The sequence below is a fragment of the Balaenoptera musculus genome, chromosome 14 (genome assembly GCF_009873245.2).
Source record: "Balaenoptera musculus isolate JJ_BM4_2016_0621 chromosome 14, mBalMus1.pri.v3, whole genome shotgun sequence".
Lineage (NCBI taxonomy): Eukaryota > Metazoa > Chordata > Mammalia > Artiodactyla > Balaenopteridae > Balaenoptera > Balaenoptera musculus.
Window position 1 is genome coordinate 27290007 of NC_045798.1, and position 23615 is coordinate 27313621.

General features: G+C 49.1%; 1 protein-coding gene across 1 annotated transcript in view; it reads right to left on the minus strand.

Annotated features, from left to right (window-relative positions):
• Positions 1-42: 42 nt before the first annotated feature.
• Positions 43-23615, minus strand: part of ZNF74 (zinc finger protein 74) — a 28399-nt gene continuing 4826 nt past the window's right edge. Inside the window, 7 exon segments of the mRNA XM_036823425.1 lie at positions 43-2136; positions 2139-3662; positions 4039-4134; positions 4534-4660; positions 5768-5869; positions 12792-12877; positions 14690-14837. Of these exon segments, the coding sequence (XP_036679320.1) occupies positions 2093-2136; positions 2139-3662; positions 4039-4134; positions 4534-4660; positions 5768-5869; positions 12792-12877; positions 14690-14783 (2073 nt within the window). The 5' untranslated portion in view covers positions 14784-14837 and the 3' untranslated portion in view covers positions 43-2092.

The following is a 23615-nucleotide window of genomic DNA, read 5'->3' on the forward strand; positions in this document are numbered from 1 at the left end:
GGAGAAGCTAAGGTGATTGGCAGTGGAATGAATCAGAACGTGTACAATTCCTTAAAAATTTATTTATTGACTTAAATAATTTTGCCTATAATAAAGCCCTTTACACTTTTTCGTAAAAAAAAAAAAAAAAAAAAAAAAAGAAAAGACGTGTATACACGCAGAGAAAAAAACCAGAAGGAAATGCATCTCTAGGTCATGACCTGTGAACTGATTCTAAGGGTCATTTTTATTCTTATAAATTTGATTTTTTTCCCCAAATTTCTTCAATATACATGTATTATGCGTATGATCAGAAAACAAAGTTTATATGTAAATAAAAGAACATCGAGACTTCAGTGGAAGGGGGCCAAAGGGTATTCAAACAGTTTTCAAGAAGAAAGACCAATAGTAAGAACACGTTCCATTTCAACCTCACCGGTTATCAAAGAGCAAGGTGCTGCTCTCAGCTGAGGGCGTTAACAGCCCCGCCAGGCAGACAGCAGGTGTGGTGTCCGGGGCCCCCCAAGATGTTTGCATTTGAATTTCTTTTAAAATAAGAAAAATGAGTATGATAATGAATCAAACCGAGATTTTATCTATCTTTTGCCAATGCAGTTGTCCAATAGAAATTTCCCTATTTGTCATGGAGGAAGGGCCTGAGACCCGCCCCAGGGACGCTGGAGGAACAATGGGGGTGGACACCTGGGATCATCGCCGTGGCACCCAGAAGCAAGCCCGTCTGGACCCAGCTCGGAGCAGCGTCGGCCTCCAGGACCTGGACGCGCCTGACCACTACTGACAGTTCTCCTCACATTGAGACGGTATTACTTTGTTATCACACAACCAAAAATATACTAAAACGATGCCTTAAGCTGTTCATTTCCTTTATCTCAAAACTCTCACTTCTAGAAATCTACTCTAAGACAACGTTAAAGAAGGATAACGCAAAAAGATGCTATATGAAGAATGACTTGTAACAGTGAAAACTTGGAAATAACTTCTGCATCCAACAAAAAAACAGCTAATAGAACATCACGCCCCCATCCAGAAGGACAGCTCCAAAGCCAGTGAGGCTCCGTGGGAAAAAGAAGTCCTGCTATGCAGGTAAGCAGGGGAAAAAGATTAGAATGTTGGACTGTATATACTGTGTTTAATGTAAAAATGCAATATCAAAAAGCAGAAGGTAACATACCAAAGTGCAAAATGCAATTTTATTAAGAATTATGGGTGTTTTCCCCTTAATTCCGTATTTTCTGAAATGTGGTTATTTTGCCTCCATAGTTTAAAAAGTATACTAAAAAGCATTTCATAAACTCTAGCACTTTATACAAATGTGAAGTATCATCACTGAGAAGGCAGCTTATATCTACTTAGAACTGAGCAGAAATGACACGAATCCCAGATGAACACCGTCTTTTTCCTTCTCAGGGGAGCACGGGGCCCAGCTCCTCTCGTAGGGCTGACCTACGTGGTACCTGAGCGGGCCTGCAGGTGGCCTCGCCAGCCGGGGTGGAGGTATGCTTCCAGACACCTGTGTGCCAACACTGCAACCTGGAGGCACACCCCTGTGTCCTCCCAGCTTCCAGCATGGACGAGGTGGCCAGGCATGAGGCTGGCATGTTAGGACCCAGCTATGCGGATGCTGGGCCAGGTTCCAAGACAGCTGTGCTGTCACTAACAACATGAGTCTGCAGCAGGGCTATGTGAGTGAAGCGAGTCCAGGAAATTTGCTTTTTCCCAAAAAAGCTTATTCTCCTCTCCTGGAATATAACTTTCACTTAGAAGTAATACTGTTCATAATTCAGGTTTTTTTTTTAAATTATCATTCTAAACATAAGAGTTTACAAAGGAAATTCCAGATCGAAATCACACCAGGAGGCTGTCCAAGGACACATGACTGACATACCTCTTTTTCATACGCAGGGAAGATCTGTCCCCCCTCAGTGACTTCCAAACCCATCAAAGAAAAGAGGACGGAAAAAAAAAAAACAGGACGAAGGTATATCCTCAAACGCGCTCAATTCTCCTCTCCTACGGTGGATCCCTTCCCAGGAGGTGACAGCCTTAAGAGGTGTTTCCAGGTGGGCAGGTGGGTGTCTCTCGCACACATGAGTTAATTTCTGGGGTTGCTGCCCATGGGGAACTCCTGCCGGCCAAGGGCGGGACCACGCCCAGGAGCTCAGCCACGTCTAGGGCATCGACAGGGCCCACGCTGCTCCCGCCAGAGCCCCCTGTGCCCAGTAGGCTGCCAGGCACGTAGCAGGTGCTCAGCAAGCGCTTGTCGAACTGGATGGCAAAGGGCTTCTCCCCGCTGTGGAGCCTGCGGTGCTCCGCCAGAGGGCCGCTCCAGCCGAACACCTCGCCGCACTCATGACACTTAAAGGGCTTCTCTGCGGAGTGGGTCTTTTGATGTTTAATGAGACAGTGATTCTGGCTGAAGGCCCGGCCGCACTGGCCGCACTTATAGGGTTTCTCCCCGGTGTGGACGCGCTGGTGCACGATGAGCGACGAATGGCAGCTGAAGGCCTTCCAGCAGCGGCTGCAGTCGAAGGGCTTCTCGCCGGTGTGGATGCGCTGATGCACAATCAGGTAGGAGTGGGAGCTGAAGGCCTTGCCGCACTCGTTGCAGCGGAAAGGCTTCTCGCCGCTGTGGACGCGCTGGTGCACCACCAGGTACGAGTGGCAGCTGAAGGCCTTGCCGCACTGGCTGCACTTGAAGGGCTTCTCGCCTGTGTGGGCACGCTGGTGCAGCGTCAGGCGGGAGCGGCTGCTGAAGGCCTTCTGGCAGTCGCCGCACTGGAAGGGCTTGTCCCCGCTGTGGAGCTTCTCGTGTACCGTCAGGGACGAGTGGCAGGCAAAGGCCCGGCCGCACGCGCCGCACCGGTAGGGCTTCTCACCGGTGTGGATCCGGCGGTGCCGCGTCAGGTGTGTCCGCTGGTTGAAGGCCTTGCCGCACTCGCCGCACCGGTAGGGCCTCTCGCCGGTGTGCACGCGCAGGTGCATGCCGAGCAGCGAGCTGCAGCTGAAGGCCTTGTCGCAGGCGCCACACTTGTAGGGCCGCTCGCCCGTGTGGACGCGCCGGTGCACGTTCAGGGATGAGTGGCAGCTAAAGGCCTTGCCGCACTGGCCGCAGAGGAAGGGCTTCTCGCCGGTGTGGACGCGCCGGTGCTCCAGGAGGTTGGTGCTCCAGGTGAAGGCCTTGCCACACTCGCCGCACTTGTAGGCTTTCTCTCGTGCGTGCCACCGCCGGTGCAGCGCCAGGGCCGCGCTCCGCTGGAAGGCCTTGCCGCACTCGCCACACGCGAACGGGCCACTCCCGGCGCCTGGGCTCTGATGCTTGGCTCTGCTGGACTGCACACTCCCCAGGCAGCCCTCCGGAGAGGCTCCTTCTGTGGGAAGGCTGGGCTGGGCCAGGAGGGCGCACCTCCGGCCAAGAGCCTCCTCAGACACCGCATGGCCCCATCGGTGCTCCTCTGTGGGACCGTCCTTGGTGCTGGCGGCCTCACATCGTGACAGAGCAGTCGCCGAGCCCCCCTGGGCGCCCCTGTCGCCAGGACCAGGGCTGTGGAGACCGGACCTCGCCAGCCCACCTGCGATCGGCTCCCATGACGGTTCTTCTTTGTAAACGCACAGCTGCTGAGACCACAGCTTCTCCACCTCAGGCCCCGGCTCCCGTTCTGGTTCTATAAGAAATGGAGATACTACCTTCTGAGAGCAGGCGGAGGTGCGGCGCTGGGGCTCAGGGCTGAGATCTGCCGGGAGCACAGGTAAGTGCATGAGAGAGAGTAGAGACCAGCAGGGGGAGAGAGAGAGCGCGTGCTCAGGGCAAAGCAGACAGGCCGCGAGCAGGGGAGAGGAGGAAGAAAGAGGAAAAGGAGCCTTGGAGAGGCCAGGGGATTCTGAAAAGAGCCGGGGGGCGGGGGAGGGAGGACAAGGACAGAGGAGCAGGAGGGGCACTGAGCAGGTGCGGACAGAGCAGAGCAGTGGACTGCGGAAGGAAAGCAGGCCCCATGGGGCGGTGGGGTGGGGCTCCACATCCTCCCACTGCATCCCGCTCACCTGGACCAGCCCCTCCAGGGACAGCTCTAGGTGCCCACCATGGCTCCTCGCCTCGTTCCAGGTGAGAGATCACGTCTGGCTTGCAGACGGGAGGCCCTGCACGAAGGGAGAAAGTGGCGTGGCTCTGGGCGCTGTGCTCTCCAGACCCAGCCCACAGGCCCAGCAGCCCTGAAGTGGCCCCAGCGGCCTGAGGCACGGAGAGGTGTGTGCCAGCTCCAAGGAAGGAGGCCTCAGACATGGAACCCATGTTGACATGTGTACTCTGAGGACCCCACAGATACTGACATCCCCTATCTAGGGCAGGCTGGGCTTCCAGGGCCCTGTCCACCCCCTCCCTTTCCTCTGGGCCCCACCCCGGGACCAGCCACACTTCCAGGCAAAGATGCCAGTTGGTGCCACAAGGGCCTGGGGCAGATACCACAAAGGAGACTCCGGAACACATACAGACTGGTGGATGCCCAGACTGCAGCCTCCTCACCTTGGGAGCCATCTTACCCAGGGAGAGAAGGTTCTGGTAGTTCTCCAGCATCACATCCCGGTACAGGGCCCTCTGAGGGGAGTCCAGCTGTCCCCACTCCTCCTGGCTGAAGTCCACGGCCACGTCCTTGAAAGTCACCAACTCCTGGAATGACACACATGTTCTCTCTCACCCAGGATGTGAGTCAGTTCACTTGCGTTTTTGGGTGACTGAGGACCTCAGTAGCAGAGATAACCTTGGGTGACCTCCTGAGCGCAGAAGATAGGGCTGTAGACACCATCTGTCCTACAGCCCCGACGCACACACCACAACTCGGCCAGGAACTGCCACGCGGCCTGGCCTGGGAGGGCCCAGCTAACTGGGCAGCCTGCATGTAGGTGCTGCAGTGGGGGCACAGGCTGAGGCCATAAATTCTGGCCAACTTACAGAACTTGAAATATAATACAAAGAGCCCAAAACCCTATTCAAGTCCCATCACTGCAAAAGGCCCCAACCCCAGACAGGAAGCCCTCACTGCACTCAAAGGAAAGACCCTGTACTGCTCTGTGTCCTTCCTGCTTGCCCCCCACTTCTTCCCGCCAGACCCCTGCTCCCTTGCCCTCCTGGGGCCACATCCCAGTCCACCCCTTGCAACCTGCTCCCACTTTCCCCCAACACTGGCCCCTGGTCTCAGGGTAACCCCCCCGACTCGGTCACTCCGGTTCCAAGTGTCCTGAAAGTCCCAAATGACTTCCCTTATGTGATTCCTGCTCTGGAACCCCAGTATTCTGCCGGCCAGGGCTTCTTACCTCTCCAGCTGGGCACGCCAAGAGGCTGGAGACCCAGCGCCTGTCCCATGAGAAGAGAACAAAGAGCAGCCCAGGCCACATACAGTCATGACAGGGATGCATTAGAAGATAGGCAGGGACTTCCCTGGTGGTCCAGCGGTTAAGACTCTGCACTCCCAATGCAGGGGGCCCGGGTTCGATCTCTGGTCAGGGAACTAGATCCCTCACGCTGCAACTAAAAAGATCCCACGAGCTGCAACTGAAGACCCTGCACGCGGCAACGAAGATCCTGCTTGTCGCAAATAAGACCCAGCACAGCTAAATAAATAATACTAAAAAAAAAAAAAGGGCAGACCGTTGCGGGGGGGGGGGAACACAGAAGTGGTGGGGCAAGCAGGTCCTCAGCAGTAAAGTGAACTGGAGTCAGGGAGGAGCGGGGTGGGGGGGAGGCTGCAGTGGCCAGAGTATGAAGACAGATATCTACCCCAAGGTGACAGCGTCTGCATTCTGCAGCAGGCAGCATGGGAGGAAGGCAGGAGGGAGACAGGGGCGTGAACAGGTTCTGAGCATGGGCCCAAGGAGTGACCTGGTAAAAAAAAAAAGCAGCCTGGTAAAAACTGGGTTTCGGGGCTTCCCTGGTGGCGCAGTGGTTGAGAATCTGCCTGCCAATGCAGGGGACACGGGTTCGAGCCCTGGTCTGGGAGGATCCCACATGCCGCGGAGCAACTGGGCCCGTGAGCCACAACTACTGAGCCTGAGCGTCTGGAGCCTCTGCTCCGCAACAAGAGAGGCCGCGATAGTGAGAGGCCTGCACACCACGATGAAGAGTGGCCCCCACTCGCCGCAACTGGAGAAAGCCCTCGCACAGAAACGAAGACCCAACACAGACAAAAATAAACATAATAAATAAATAATAAATAAAAAAATTTAAAAAAAAACAAAAAAAAACTGGGTTTCGAGTTCTGTTTCTAGGCGCAAAGGGGTAACGGAGACCAGATTTGCCCTCTTACCTCAAACAACTAGTAAACTGGGTAAGATGTATGAAACAACGGTCAATTTCCAGACACCGGACAAAGGACAGCTCAGAACAGAGACCCCTGAGAACAAACAAAGTGAGCCCTACAAGAGCCTCACCTTCCCACATGGAAGCAGTCCCCGATCACAGTGCAGGGAGTGGGAATCCAGACAGAGCTTGTGGTCCAAGGAGTTGAGGAGACAGAGAACAGAGTTTGGGGAGACCAGGAAACTAGAATTTTCAGGGCAACGTGCCAGAGCAGAAGGAGTCACAAAGACTTGGAACTCTGGATGTGCTCAAGATTGACTGAGGACTGACAGCAGTGTGCCTGTGAGGAAATGACCCCAAACCAGGGAAAGAAACAGCAGAAAGAGGTGTATGCAGGACAATCATTAAAACTCAAACAGGGCTGGGAACAGTCTGTGCTCCAACCGGCCAGAGAGAATGTCCTCCTGCTCTATGGGACACCGAGTAAAGTCCCCAGAAGGATGCTGCTTCATCAGTGGGGCAAAATTAGCCTGAGATTAAAGACTTCTCTGGATCCACCTTAACAAAACCTAAAAGTAAGCCTTGGAAGGATCCAACTGACACTAAGTAATTTCACTGCATCGCAGAACATTTAAGGAATTAAATCCAACACTCAACAAAGTAAAATTCACTCCGTCCAGAATCCAATCAAGTAACTAAAAGGAAAAAAGTTAATAAAATCAGAAGAATGAAGAGTATCATAAAACAGTATTTGTTTACCTCAAAAGAAAGCGTTAAGGGTGAAACAGAATAAAAAAAGATACAAGACGTAGAAAACAAATAGCATAATGGCAGATATAAACCCAGCCATATCGATAATTATGTTAAATGTGAATAGTCTAAATATCCGAAGTAAAAACTAAAGATTGTCAAATTGAATTTAAAAAGTAAGGCCCAGGCTTCCCTAGTGGCACAGTGGTTAAAAATCCACCTGCCAATGCAGGGGACATGGGTTCAAGCTCTGGTCTGGGAAGATCCCACATGCCGCAGAGCAACTAAGCCTGTGTGCCACAACTACTGAGCCTGCACTCTAGAGCCCGCGAGCCACAACTACTGAAGCCCGTGCGCCTAGAGCCCGTGCTCTGCAACAAGAGAAACCACCACAATGAGAAGCCCACGCACAATGAAGAGTAGCCCCCACTCACCACAACTAGAGAAAGCCCGCATGCAGCAATGAAGACACAAAGCATCCCCCCGGCAAAAAAAAAAAAAGATATCCAGGAAATTCTCCACATATTTAGAATTAAACAACACACTCCTGAATAATACATAGTTGAAGGAGAAATTACAAAAAAATTAGAAACTAGTTTGAACTGAAAAAAAGGGAAATACAACAGAAAATTTGTGGAATATAGCTAAAGCAGGACTTAGAGGTAAATTTATAGCACTGAATGCTGATGAGAATAGGTGTCAAATCAATACCTCAGTTTCACCCTTAAGAAAACAAAGTAGTATACACTGATGTGTATAAAACTGATGACTAATAAGAACCTGCAGTATAAAAAAATGAACAAACAAACAAAAACAACTAATACTAAACTTTCTTTGGGTTATTTGTATGGAAATATGTTAATATAAATGTTTCAGATATTACATGAAATTTCTAAAAATCTTATATGTTCTGGTATAATGTTAAGTCATAATTCTAGTTATTATTTTAAAATGTATATCTCAGAAATAACTAAATTTCCTTGTTAATTGCATTATTATGAACTTTCATCAAATCTTTAACCGTGGTCATTTTTAAGTCTTTTGTCATTTACAGACAGTTTTGGGTGTACTCTGATGCTTTCACAAAAATGTTCCTATAAAAGGGTTTCATCTTCAAGGAATTCATGGAAAAGACTCTGACAAGTACAGGTTTCTGGTAACTGACTATACTGCTGAACTGAATGAATAAGCATTTTCAGAACTCTAATGGAAAACTGATGAATTCATAAAAGTGCTAACAAAAGATCAAGATGAAAACCAAAAATTAATTACATGGGACTGAGTGAACTGATGAGGATGATTATAATTTTTGTGACTTTCTGTTTGAATAAAAAATTTAAAAAAAATCCCACAAGGACTCAGAGGCAAAAAATATACAAATTAATTTTCACTGCAAAGTAAAGGAGCTGTTACAGTGGAGGATTACTGGACTGAATGTCAATATTATGACATAGTATGAGTGTGTTTTGTGTTTGGTAATTGCAATCACTGTTGCTTTTGTTGTGGTCATCCATTTACAATGCTTGGTGTCGGTTTATTTACCTCTTGTAAAAATAAAATACAGTGTGTGTTGTGAAAAAAAAAAGAAAAAGAATTCACTGGTGTAGGTGGAGTGATATTTGCACGATTACTCATGTAGATTTGATTGTATATTTATTTAATTATTTTGATTAAACAATGCTACTGGAAAAAAAAAAGTGCATACTTAGCTGTTAGCAGGGTTGAAGCTCTTGATGGTTGGTAAGACCTGCCTGAATTTGGACATGAGCATTTTATGCAATGAATTAAAAGCAAAAAATCATTTCAAAAAAAAAAAAAAAAGAAGCCAAAGTAGGTACCTCCCTGGTGGTCCAGTGGTTAAGACTCCACCTCTGGGGCTTCCCTGGTAGCGCAGCGGTTGAGAATCTGCCTGTCAATGCAGGGGACACGGGTTCGAGCTCTGGTCTGGGAAGATCCCACATGCCACAGAGCAACTCGGCCCATGAGCCACAACTACTGAGCCTGCGCATCTGGAGTTTGTGCTCCGCAACAAGAGAGGCCGTGACAGTGAGAGGCCCGCGCACTGCGATGAAGAGTGGTCCCCGCTCGCTGAAACTAGAAAAAGCCCTCGCCCAGAAACGAAGACCCAACAGAGCCAAAACTAACTAACTAACTAAATTAATTAATTAAAAAAAAAAAAAGACTCCACCTTCCAATGCAGGGGGTGTGGGTTCGATTCCTGGTTGGGGAGCTAAGATCCCACATGCCTGGGGCCAAAAAACCAAAAACATAAAACAGAAGCACTACTGTAACAAATTCAATAAAGGCTTTAAAAAAAATGGTCCAGGGCTTCCCTGGTGGCGCAGTGGTTGAGAGTCTGCCTGCCAATGCAGGGGACACGGGTTCGAGCCCCGGTCTGGTAAGATCCCACATGCCGCGGAGCAACTGAGCCCGTGAGCCACAACTGCTGAGCCTGCACGTCTGGAGCCTGTGCTCCGCAACAAGAGAGGCCGCGACAGTGTGAGGCCTGCACACCGCGATGAAGAGTGGCCCCCGCTCTCTGCAACTGGAGAAAGCCCTCGCACAGAAACGAAGACCCAACACAGCCAAAAATAAATAAATAAATAAATTAAAAAAAAAAAAAATGGTCCACATCAAAACAAAAAATCTAAAAAAAACAACAAAAAAAATAGAAGCCAAAGAATGGAAATAATAAGAGCCAGAAATTGATGAAAAAGAGCACAGAAAAGCAATAGAGAAAACCAATGAAACCAAAAGATGGTTCTCTGCAAAGACCAATAAAATCAATAATTAAACATATATTTACTATATGACTCAGCCATTCCACTCTTGGGTATTTATTCAAGAGAAATTAAAACACACATCTATACCTGTACTCCAATATTTATAGTAGGTTTATTTGTAATAACCTAAACCAGGAAACAACCTAAATGTCCATCAGTTGGTGAATGGATAAACAAATTGTGGAGCACATATGCAACAATGTTATGTGCTGAACTGTGTCCCTCCAAATTCATATGCTGAAGCCCTAAGCTACAATACCTTAGAATGTGACTATATTTGAAGACAAGGCCTTTAAAGAGGTAATTAAGGTAAACGAGGTCATTAGGATGGGTCCTAAAATGGTAGGACTAGTGTCCTTATAAGAAATGGAAATTTGGACACAAATATGTACAGAGGGGAGAACGTGAGGACACAGAGAAGCACCATCTGCAAACCAAGGAGAGAAGCTCAGAAGAAACCTACGAACACCTTGATCTTAGACTTCTAGCCTCCAGAACTATGAGACAATAAATTTCTATTGCTTGAGCCACACAGTCTGTGGCACTTCGCTATGGCAGTCCTAGGAACCTAAAACAAACGGAATATCACTAGACAATCAATAGGACCAAGCTACTGATTCAAACAAGGAAATGAAGTCAAAAGCATAATGCTAACTGAAATAAGTCAGAAACAAAAAGACTACGTATCTTATAATTCCACATGAAATTCTTAAAAAGACAAAATTATATTGGATGCCAAGGGGGCGGGTGGAGAAGATGGACTGCAAAGGGGCATGAAGGAACTTTCTGGGTAATGGAAAAGTTCTACATCATGACTGTGGTGCTGGTTACACAATTGTATACACTTGCCAAAACTCACCAAATCCTACATATATAAAATTGGAGAAATTTACTGTGTATAAGTTATACCTCAATAAACCTGATTCAAAAAACCCACCGGATTTCAGGGAGATGAGAAGGTGGGAGTGAGGACACACGCTGAGAACGTGCCCATAACTGAGGCATGCAGGGATGAAGCATAATGGTGATGGCACTGGCAGAAAGGAGGAAATGGGCAGAAACAAAGCTCCAGAGACATCACAAGGCGGTGCTGGCAAGAGAGCACTGTCAGAGGCTACGTGGCTTCAGTATGGAGGTGTCAACAGGCAAGAGCATGACAGGATTTGAGCCTGGCACAGGACTTTCTGAGGGGTATTCCCAACCCACCAGGAAAAGCCCATGTCTGGTGTGTCTTCATTTTGCAGGACAGGAAGCAAAAGGGTGTGGGAATCAAAGGCAGATGTGGAGGGGCTTCTCTGGTTGCACAGTGGTTAAGAATCCGCCTGCCAATGCAGGGGACACGGGTTCAAGCACTAGTCCGGGAAGATCCCTCATGCCGCGGAGCGACTAAGCCCCTGTGCCACAACTACTGAAGCCCGCATGCCCAGAGCCCGTGCTCCGCAACAAGAGAAGCCACTGCAATGGAAGCCCATGCACCGCAACGAAGAGTAGCCCCCACTTGCCACAACCAGAGAAAAGCCCGCGCGCAGCAACGATGGCCCAATGCAGCCAAAAATAAATAAATAAACAAATAAAATAAATTTATTTAAAAAAAAAAAAAAAAAGGCAGATGTGGAAATGAAACTAGCAGAGGAGTCAGAATAGATCACAGGGGATGTCCCAGCAGAGCAGAACCCTTGACGTAGTATGAGACTGTTGGGAGAGGAGAGTACTTCGGAGAGAGGACCAGTTACTCAAAGACCTGAGAAGCTGGTATTTCAGGAATAATATCTGTGCACAAGAAGGGGAGTACCTCCCAAGGGGGTCACTCTCAGACAGACACCACTTTTTCCTGAACCTTTTCAAGGTAAGTTGCAGACATCAGAACATCTGACCTTACATTCTTCGGCCTGTATCTCCTAAGGATGTTCTCTGACACAATCACAATGCCATAATCACACCCACGAAATTAAATATTCATACAACATGATCTAAGATACAGCACATTTTCAAATTTTCTCAATCTTTCTAAACGCCTTTGATAGAATTTTTGGATCTATAACCCATCAAAGATCATGTATTGCATGTGCTTGTCATGTCTCCCAAGTGTCTTACAGAACTACAGAACATTCTAACATTACAGAAGCTGGGCATATCTCACCATACATGTTTTACAGTCATTTCTACTTTTCAAGTGGTAAGTTAACAGAATTGCCAAATCCTAAAAAAATCAAAGGATTCTCAACCCTCCTGATCTTTCACCACCTCACACTGTCTTTATCAAGTGCACCTTTCTAAACACTATGATGAGTGGGGGTGGTTTAGGTGGTGGAACAAAATGAGGAGCAAAACCCGAAGTCTGTAAAAGGAGGGATTTGCACCTCTCCCAGCTGCAGACGTGGCCCCAGGGCCAATTCCCTGTCGAGCCCACAGATCCTCTAAAACCCCAAGCTTTTCCATGAAGGCCCCATGTCAGGAGCTGGGTACAGAGGAAAAGCACACAGGGACGCACCCCCTACCATCGCTCTGACCCCAGCACTGCAATGCAGTCCATCAACTGTTCCACATCCTCCTACCTAATTCCATCCCGGAAAACTCCCCCAAACAAGGACCAACTGCCACAAACATCCCATGGGCCTGAGTGTGGAGATGAGTGAAGTGATCTCATGTGAACTGTCACCTACTTGCTTGGGTGGCACTATAGAACCACTCATCAGAGCTCCCAGCACAGTGCTGGGCACACAGCACAGTCCTCGGCAACAGACGCATGGCTGGACTGAATCAGGCTGGAACATACACTCATGTTGAGGGCACACCCCGGCATCACCTGGACCTGTTCCCACGCGCAGAGCTTCCTGAGGACTGGAGAGCAGGCCCCCAGGTTGGGGGGGGGGGCGGTCCTTGGATGACTGAAGATTCTGGGCGGCCGAAGGAAGGTGCCAACCCTCCACATAAACAACGAAATGTTCAAAAAAGAAAAGACAGCCACTCACCTCGGACCTGCCTTCCAGGAGACCCTGACCCAATTTATCTTCTGGAATCTCTTTGAGGGGAAGAGCAGGGTCCTGAGACGACGGAGCTGGAAAGGAGAAATGAGTCAAGAGGTCTGCTCTGTCCACAGCCACCAGGCACCCCCAGGACGGGGAGAATGAAGGGGAGGCAGGAAGGGAGCCCCAACTTCGGCACAACCTGATAGGGCATCGGGGCTAATTCTGCTACTCAGTGTGTGGGTCACTCCCGTTACGGAGGAAAAGCGCCGCCATTCCCGTCCCCATCATCCCCGGGGTGCCCACGGTGTAGAAGAGGAGGCCTAAATCCGGGGCGCTTCCGGGAACCCAACCCGCCCTCTCCGTGCAAATCCACAGGCCCACGGCTTGACGAGCCAACCGTACCTGCCTCCCGGGGATCCGGGGCCTCCATGGCGCCCTCCTTCGGCGGCCGCCCCGGGCGGGGGCGGGTCGGGTCCAGCTCCCGGTGCTCAGAACCCTCGCGCAGCCCCGCGGGGCCGGCCCGCGCCCCGGGTCGGGGTCAGGCGGGCTCCACAGGCGCCCCGCGCCCCGGGCTGTGATCTCGCCCCATCGCTCGCCCCACCAGCCCGTCACTGACGTTGTCCGGGCCCGCGCGGGCCGGCCAGGCCTCGAGGTCTGCCGCCCGGCGCTGGGAGTCACGGGGGCGGCACACAGGCCTGGGGCTGACGGGCTGATGAACCGACGGCCGGCCGGACGCGCGGCCGAGCTGACCCACCTCACACAAGACCACGGCCGCCACAAAAGAGCTCCTGGCGGCCGTCGCGAGACGTGCGCCTGCGCAGACCGGACGCGCACTACAACCCCCGGGAGCCTTTGCGCCGCGCAGGGGTGGACTACATTTCCCAGAGGGCATCGGGGCAGGAGCCGCTCTGACGCCTGGCACGGACGAGCGTGTAACACAGTCTTCTGGGAAGTGTAGTTAAGGGGCCAGCGACCCTGCGCCCTGGCCCCGCCCCCTCTCCCCCATTGCTGTGGAAAGCGCTTGCATCTCGGGGTGTGTGTGTGTGTGTGATGTGTGAGATGTGTGTGTGGTGTGTGTGGTGTGTGTGGTGTGTGTGTGTGATGTGTGTGGTGTGTGTGTGCGCACGCCTGGTGGGTGAGTGTGGAGAGTTTAGGTTGGGTAAGTGTGGAACACTGAGGGTTAGTGACCTCTGTGTGAGATGGACAGAGCCCCACGGGCAGCTGCTGGGTCCTGACACTTGACCTACCAGTTGCCCCATCCCCAGGGATGGGAGTGGGTCCATTTCTCTTTGCTGGGAAGATGGCTTCCTTTGCTCGGGACCACCCAGAACTGGAGGGAAGGGGCCCTCAGGAAGGCCTGCACTCGGCCCCTGGGCCTTTCTTCTGACAAAGGGGAGATGGGGTGGGGTAGAGTGAGGGTGGGGTTTGGGGGGAGGGGTCTGCAGACTCCCCAGTCTCCCCATCCTGGGTAGAGAGGCGGCCACCCTGAGGGTACCGGAGTTCTGGGAGGGTGAGACCCCTACTGGGCTTGGCTGGGAACCTCCATGGTGAGGCCCGGGTGCTATGGGCACAGAAACAAGGACGAGGGTGGGGGCGCCACAGGGCTGGAAAGGGTGGCTGCTCACTCCCAGACCTTGCTGAGTGGGGACCCAAGGCCAGGGTGGCAGGTACTGAGCGGCTGTCCAGCTCGAAGAAGGGAGCGAGTGCCCTGTGCAGTCCAGGGCAGGAGGGGCCGTGGCATCCAGGGGCCTTACACTAAGACCCTCGCTTTTCAAAATTGAGAAGTTAATCGAGCCTGAGGAGAGGGTCGTGGGAACTTCTGATTCAGTCAGAAACCCAGCTTCTGAAGGGGGTCGGGGACGTGGCGGCGGGGGGTGTTCTTGTGGGCCTGAACCCTTAACCTGTGGGGTGTGATGCCACCTTGGGGTAGACTTTGTCAGAATCCAGTCGAATCTTCAGATACCCTACTGGGGTTGGAAACTTGCTTGTTATCATGGGGAAAATCCTCCACGCATTTGGTGACCAGGAGCGTCAGAAGTGAAGTGTTGTCTGTGAAGGGAAGGGAAAACACAGGGAAGAAAGACAAGTCGGGTACAACTGGGTTTTTTCCTACACAGGAAGGAACACACTGAGTTTTCCCCTTTACACCTCCTTGGGGGCCAGGGGCAAGGCGGGGTGGTGGTGGTGGTGGTATCTGTGACCTGCGGCTCAAGGAGCAGGACACACACTGGCCCCCAGGCAGTAAGCTGTTGGCATGGTGGGCAGGAGGGGGCGTGTCCCTGGGGGCAGGTCCAGAGCCCAGGCTCTGCAGGGAGTGGGCAGGAGCCCTTGGGTTGGAGGGTGAGGGCAGAGGGGGTTCTGATCAGACGTAGGTTTTTTTTTTTTTTTAAAGGAACATTTTTTTAAATAGATCTTTATTGGAGTATAATTGTTTCACAATACCGTGTTAGTTTCTGTTGCACAGCAAAGCTAATCAGCCATATGCATACACATGTCCCCATATCCCCTCCCTCTTGAGCCTGCCTCCCATCCTCCCTATCCCACCCCTCTAGGTCATCGCAAAGCACCGAGCCAATCTCCCTGTGCTATGCTGCTGCTTCCCACCAGCCAACTGTTTTATACTTGGTAGTGTATAAAAGTCGATGCTACTCTCACTTTGCCCCAGCTTTGCCCTCCCACCCCATGTCTTCAAGTCCATTCTCTATGTCTACCTCTTTATTCCTGCCCTGCAACTAGGTTCATCAGTACCATTTTTTTTTTTTTTAGATTCCATATATATGCATTAGCATACGGTATTTGTTTTCCTCTTTCTGACTTACTTCACTCTGTATGACAGACTCTAGGTCCACCTACTTCACTACAAATAACTCAATTTCCTTTCTTTTTATGGCTGAGCAATATTCCATTGTATATATGTGCCACATCTTCTTATCCATTCATCTGTCGATGGACATCTAGGTTGGTTCCATGTCCTGGCTATTGTAAATAGTGCTGCAATGAACATTGTGGTGCATATCTCTTTTTGAATTATGGTTTTCTCAGGGTATATACCCTGCAGTGGGATTGCTGGGTCATATAGTAGTTCTATTTTTAGTTTTTTAAGGAACCTCCATACTGTTTTCCATAGTGGTTGTATCAATTTACATTCCCACCAACAGTGTAGGAGGGTTCACTTTTCACCACACCCTTTCCAGCATTTAATGTTTCTAGCTTTTTTGATAATGGCCATTCTGACCCGTATGAGGTGATACCTCATTGTAGTTTTGATTTGCATTTCTCTAATAATTAGTGATGTTGAGCATCTTTTCATGTGCCTCTTGGCCATCTGTATGTCTTCCTTGCTGAAATGTCTATTTAGGTCTTCTGCCATTTTTTAACTGGATTGTTTGTGTTTTTGATATTGAGCTCCATGAGCTGTTTGTATATTTTGGAGATTAATCCTTTGTCCATTGTTTCATTTGCAAATATTTTCTCCCATTCTGAGGGTTGTCTTTTTGTCTTGTTTATGGTTTCCTTTGCTGTGCAAAAGCTTTTAAGTTTAATTAAGCAAGTCCCATTTGTTTATTTTTGTTTTTATTTCTGTTACTCTAGGAGGTGGGTCAAAAAAGATCTTGCTGTGGTTTATGTCAAAGACTGTTTTTCCTATGTTTTCCTCTAAAAGTTTTATAGTGTCTGGTCTTACATTTAAGTCTTTAATCCATTTGGAGTTTATTTTTGTGTATGGTGTTAGAGAGTGTTCTAATTTCATTCTTTTACATGTAGCTGTCCAGTTTTCCCAGCACCATTTATTGAAGAGGCTGTTTTTTCTCCATTGTATGTTCTTGCCTCCTTTGTCGTAAATTAGGCGCCCATATGTGAGTGGGTTTATCTCTGGGCATTCTATCCTGTACCATTGATCTATATTTCTGTTTTTGCACCAGTACCATACTGACTTGATTATTGTAGCTTTGTGGTATAGTTTAAAGTCAGGGAGCCTGATTCCACCAACTCCGTTTTTCTCTCTCAAGATTCCTTTGGCTATTCGGGGTCTTTTGTGTTTCCATACGAATTGTAAGATTTTTTGTTCTAATTCTGTGAAGAATGCCATTGGTAGTTTGATAGGGATTGCACTGAATCTGTACATTGCTTTGGGTAGTATAGTCATTTTCACAATATTGATTCTTCCAATCCAGGAACATGGTATATTTTTCTGTCTGTTTATGTCATCTTTGATTTCTTTCATCAGTGTTTTATAGTTTTCTGAGTACAAGTCTTTCACCTCCTTAGGTTTATTCCTAGGTATTTGATTCTTTTTGTTGCAATGGTAAATGGGAGTGTTTCCTTAATTTCTCTTTCTGATTTTTTGTTGTTGATGTATAGGAATGCCAGAGATTTCTGTGCATTAATTTCGTATCCTGCAACCTTACCAAATTCATTGATTAATTCTAGTAGTTTTCTGGTGGCATGTTTACGATTTTCTATGTATAGTATCATGTCATCGGCAAATAGTGACAGTTTGACTTCTTCTTTTCCAATATGTAGTCCTTTTATTTCTTTTTCTTCTCTGATTGCTGTGGCTAGGACTTCCAAAACTATGTTGAATAAGAGTGGCAAGAGTGGACATCCTTGTCTGGTTCCTGATCCTAGCAGAAATGCTTTCAATTTTTCACCATTGAGTATGATGCTTGCTGTGGGTTTGCCATATATGGCCTTTATTATGTTGAGGTAGGTTCCCTTTATGCCCATTTTCTGGAGAGTTTTTATCATAAATCGGTGTTGAATTTTGTAAAAGTTTTTTCTGCATCTACTGAGATGATCATATGGTTTTTATTCCTTAATTTGTTAATGTGGTGTATCACACTGATTGATTTTCGTATATTGAAGAGTCCTTGCAATCCCTGGGATAAATCCCACTTGATCATGGTGTATGATCCTTTTAATGTGCTGTTGGATTCTGTTTGCTAGTATTTTGTTCAGGATTTCTGCATCTATGTTCATCAGTGATATTGGTCTATAATTTTCTTTTTTTGTGATATCTTTTTCTGGTTTTGGTATCAGGGTGATGGTGGCTTCATAGAATGAATTTGGGAGTGTTTCTCCCTCTGCAAATTTTTGGAAGAGTTTGAGAAGGATGGGTGTTAGCTCTTCTCTAAATGTTTGATAGAATTCGCCTGTGAAGCCATCTGGTCCTGGACTTTTGTTTGTTGGAAGATTTTTAATTATGGTTTCAATTTCATTACTTGTGATAGGTCTGTTTATATTTTCTAATTCTTCCTGGTTCAGTCTTGGAAAATTGTACCTTTCCAAGAATTTGTCCATTTCTTCGTGGTTGTCCATTTTATTGGCATATAGTTGTTTGTAGTAGTCTCTTATAATCCTTTGTATTTCTGCAGTGTCAGTTGTGATTTCTCCTTTTTCATTTCTAATTTTATTTTATTTATTTATTATTATTATTTTTTAATTAATTAATTTATTTTTGGCTGTACTGGGTCTTCGTTGCTGCATGCGGGCTTTCTCCCTAGTTGTAGTGAGCGGGGGCTACTCTTCGTTGCGGCGCACAGGCTTCTCACTGTGGTGGCTTCTCTTGCTGCAGAGCATGCGCTCTAGGTGCATGGGCTTCAGTAGTTGTGGCTCACGGGCTCTAGAGCGCAGGCTCAGTAGTTGTGGCACATGGGCTTAGTTGCTCTGCGGCATGTGGGATCTTCCCGGGCCAGGGCTCGAACCTGTGTCCCCTGCATTGGCAGGCGAATTCTTAACCACTGCGCCACCAGGGAAGCCCTGAGATTTTTCTTGTTTCTTGAGGTGAGATTGAATTGTTATAAACTTCCCTCTTGGAACTGCTTTTGCTGTGTCCCATAGGTTTTGGGTCATTGTGTTTTCGTTGTCATTTGTTTCTGTTTTTTAAAAATTTCTTCTTTGATTTCTTCAGTGATCTCTTGGTTATTTAGTAGCACATTGCTTAGCCTCCATGTATTTGTGTTTTTTTACAGTTTTTTTCCTGTAATTGATTTCCAATCTCGTAGCATTGTGGTCAGAAAAGATGCTTGATACGATTTCAATTTTCTTAAATTTTCCGAGACTTGATTTGTGACCCAAGATATGATCTATCCTGGAGAATGTTCCATGTGCAATTGAGAGGAAAGTGTATTCTGCTACTTTTGGGTGGAATGTTCTATAAATATCAATTAGATCTATCTGGTCTATTGTGTCCTTTAAAGCTTGTGTTTCCTTATTTATTTTCTGTTTGGATGATCTGTCCATTGGTGTAAGTGGGGTGTTAAAGTCCCCTGCTATTTCTGTTACTGTTGATTTCTCCTTTCATGGCTGTTAGCATTTGCCTTATGTATTGGGGTGCTCCTATGTTGGGTGCATAAACATTTATAATTGTTATATCTTCTTCTTGGATTGGTCCTTTTATCATTATGTAGTGTCCCTCCTTATCTCTTGTAACAGTCTTTCTTTTAAAGTCTATTTTATCTGATATGAGTATTGCTACTCCAGCTTTCTTTTGACTTCCATTTGCGTGGAATATCTTTTTCCATCCCTTCACTTTCAGTCTGTATGTGTCCCTAGGTCTGAAGTGGGTCTCTTGTAGACAGCATATATATGGGTCTTGTTTTTGTATCCATTCAGCCAGTCTGTGTCTTTTGGTTGGGGCATTTAACCCATTTACATTCAAGGTTATTATCAATATGTATGTTCCTATTACCATTTTCTTTATTGTTTTGGGTTTGTTTTTGTGGGTCTTCTTCTTCTCTTGTGTTTACTGCTTAGAGAAGTTCCTTTAGCATTTGTTGTAAAGCTGGTTTGGTGGTGCTGAATTCTCTTAGCTTTTGTTTGTCTGAAAAGCTTTTGACTTCTCCATCGAATCTGAATGAGATCCTTGCTGGGTAGAGTAATCTTGGTTGTAGATTTTTCTCTTTCATCACTTTAAGTATATCCTGCCACTCCCTTCTGGCCTGCCGAGTTTCCACTGAAAAATCAGCTGATAACCTTATGGGGCTTCCTTTGTATGTTATTTTTTGTTTTTCCCTTGCTGCTTTTAATATTTTTTCTTTGAATTTAATTTTTGTTAGTTTGATTAATATGTGTCCTGGTGTGTTTTTCCTAGGATTTATCCTGTATGGAACTCTCTGTGCTTCCTGGACTTGGGTGACTATTTCCTTTCCCATGTTAGGGAAGTTTTCCACTATAATCTCTTCAAGTATTTTCTCAGACCCTTTCTTTTTCTCTTCTTCTTCTGGGAACCTGATAATTCGAATGTTGGTACATTTAGTGTTGTCCCAGACGTCTCTGAGATTGTCTTCAACTCTTTTCATTCTTTTTTCTTTATTCTGTTTCTCAGCAGTTATTTCCACCATTTTGTCTTCCAGTTCACTTATTCGTTCTTCTGCCTCAGTTATTCTGTTATTGATTCCGTCTAGTGTAGGTTTCATTTCAGTTATTGTGTTGTTCATCTCTGTTTGTTTGTTCTTTAGTTCTTCTAGATCTTTGGTAAACATTTCTTGTATTTTCTCAATCTGTGTTTCCATTCTATTTCTGAGATTCTGGATCATCTTTACTATCATTACTCTGAATTCTTTTTCAGGTAGATTGCCTATTTCCTCTTCATTTATTTGATCTTGTAGGTTTTTATCTTGCTCCTTCATCTGTGACATATTTTTTTGCCATCTCATTTTTTTCTTTTTTTTAATGAGTGGGATTGTGTTCCTGTCTTACTGGTTGTTTGGCCTAAGGCTTCCAACACTGGAGTTTGTAGGCTATTGGGTAGAGCTGGGTCTTGGTGCTGAGATGAGGAACCCCGTGAGACCTCACTCAAATGAATATTCCCTGGGGTCTTAGGTTCTCTGTTAGTCCAGTGGTTTGGACTCGGATCTCCCACTGCAGGAGCATCCCCCCAACCCTGGGCTCGTGAATCAAGATCCTGCAAGCCCCATGGGGTGGCAAAAAAAAAAGAAAAATAACAAAGTAAAAAATAAAATTAGAAAAGGAAACTAACAGATATGTTAGAAAGAATGTAAAAATTAAAAAACAGATGAATCAACAACTGGAAGGTACATCAGTACCACAATAGTAAAAAAGAGGAGGAGGGAAAGGAAAAAGAAAAAGTGGGGGGTGGGGAGGAAAGGCCTTGGATGTGCAGAGTGGGGCCTAAGCAAGGGTGAGGTTTGGGTGGTGGGCAAGGCCAATGCTCAGTACTCACAAGGCTGGAAAAGGCCCTGGGGGCTGTGGAGGGTGGGACTTAGGCTCAAGGAACAGAAGGGGCCCAGGGTGCCCCCCACCTAGGTCCCAGAGAGCCTGGGACCTCACCTGGGAGCCCAGCAGGCTTCCTGGACTCAAGTGGGCGGGGCAATCACCCTCCATTCCTCTCCTGCTCCTCCTGCAGGGCCCCTCCTGCCTGCCTCTCCTGATCTCCCTGGCCTCCCTCCTATGCCCCCAAGGACCCACGCAGCCTGGAGGGGGCTTGGAGGGCAGGGGACCAGCCTGGGAGCTCGGCAGGCTCCCCATGCCCAAATGGGTGGGGTTAACGCCCTCTGCTCCTCTCCTGCTCCTCCCTCAGGGCCCCTCCCGCCTGCCTCTCCTGATCTCTCCAGCCTCAGGGGCGCTGATCTTGCCTGGCCTCCACTTACGTCCTACCGGTTCACTTTGGGGTTCCTCTCGTCTCCTTGGGGGTCAGAGTCCCCCACCAGCGCCCGGCAGGCACCCTAGTTGTGGGGAGATGCTAACTCTGCGTCTTCCCACACTGCCATCTTGACTCCTCCCTCACAGGAACATTTATTTATTTATTTATGGCTGCATTGGGTCCTTGTTGCTGCACCAGCTTTCTCTAGTTGCAGCGAGCAGGGGCTACTCTTCGTTGTGGTGTGTGTGCTTCTCATTGCGGTGGCTTCTCGTTGCGGAGCATGGGCTCTAGGTGTGTGGGCTTCAGTAGTTGTGGCACACGGGCTCAGTAGTTGTGGCTCACGGGCTCTAGAGCTCAGTAGCTGTGGCACATGGGCTTAGCTGCTCCGCCGCATGTGGGATCTTCCCAGACCAGGGATCAAACCCGTGTCCCCTGTGTTGCCAGGCGGATTCTTAACCACTGTGCCACCAGGGAAGTCCCCAGACGTAGGTTTAACAGGCTTGCCTGAGAGGGTCAGGGCCAAAGCCAAGGACTGGAGAAGTGAGGCCAGTGGGGGTATGGTGACTCTGTCTGGGGGGCCAGTGCAGCAGCAAGAAGCGCCAGGGTCTGGGGTGGCCGGGAGGGTGTAAGTGGAAGGGCACAGCCAGCTCTGTCAGTGCTGCTAAGAGATCAAAGATGAGGACAGAGAGGTGACCTTTGGCCACAGGGAGGTGGAGGGGCTCCTGATGGGGCCCAGCCCCATCCCCCAGGAATGATGAGATGAGGTCCATCCCAGGGGTCAGTCGAATGGAGACCCCGGCTCAGCTGGCAAGAGAAGGGGGACCCTGAGGACCCCTGCATGGGCAGCGTGCCCGTCTGCGGCAGCCCTCCCTGCTCTGCCCCATCTGTGGGTGGAAGGGTGATGCAGAGTGGTGACTGGCCTCAGCTGCCCAAGGTTGGGGAGCTTGTCCCATTGAGAGCCGAGGCTGGGCCCTCGGGGCACACACAGATGCTGGCATGCCTGATGCCCCACCTGGGGCAGGTGGGGGGCGAGGGGCCCAGCCCAGACTGGTCAGAGCTACTCCAGGCTGCTGACGCCAGGACCAGGCAAACAAAGCCATTACCAGGTAATGAACTCATTACTGAGGTCAGGCAAGGTCAATACCGGGTAATGAGTTGCCCCCCACAGAGCCACCTGACCCAGAACAGTTCCCAGGGAATGCCTGGGTAGCTAGAGCCACCAGGAGGCCACGGCACAGTTCCAGGGCCTGGTGGGCAGGGGGTGTTCAGGGGCAAGGTGTGCCCGAGTCCAGCGCCCACAGGAAGCCCCATTCCAGCACTAGGATCCAGAGTGAGTCACTTCCCCTCTCTGACCCTGTCTTTTAAGGAGGGACCTCAGGCCTCAGGCCTCCCCTGGCCGCTGCACGCCCTCCTGCCTCTGTCGCCTCTGCGCCCTCACCGTCTCCTGGCCAGCAGAGACTCGTCTTGGGCTCTGACAGGGGTGGGGGTGGGGTGGGGAGAGACAGGCGAGGCCACAGGGACCACCAGTGGCCCGTGAGGCAGGATGAAGCTGCCCAGAACTGTGCTGAGCAATGGCTTGAGCCAGACCTGCCGGCTTAGTCCACCGAGGTCCCACAACATGGCCTGCACTCTGGGGGTTGAAGGGCACCATAGCCTTCCCTTCCCTAGAGCCCAGAGCCCGCGGTCCAGGCCCCTGCCAAGATGGCTTGCTCACCCTCCAAAGGCCCAGCCAGTCTGGCCAGATGGAGAGCACAGCCCCTACCCTAGAGCCCCGGGCCACACCACCCCTTCCAGGACCAGCTCCAAAACTAACCCCCATCCCACCCGGTGGGTGGCCTGCACGGAGGTCCTGTCCCCCTTGGGCCCTTGCCTGGTGTGCCCCACCCCCCAACACAGGCCCTCAGATCCTGCCGGCTTCAGGACCGCCACCTGCCTCGCCATGTCCCCCGCTTTGCCAAGAACCTGGTGGGCCTTCAACTGCAGAAGACAAACACCTCTGTGCCCTCAGCACCCACACTCCCCCTACCTCGTGTGGTTGGGGACCTGGGGACCTGCATTACCAGATGCTCCCCTGAGGACTGTGGGCTACAGTCGCATGGCTGCTCCCTAGCCGCCCCCCCAAGGCCACCAGAGCTCCTCCAACATGCAATGCCCTCTTGGCTCCCGACTGCCCTCAGGCTCTGGGAAAGAAAACCTCCCGCCTAGGTGGCTGCCAGGGTTTAATT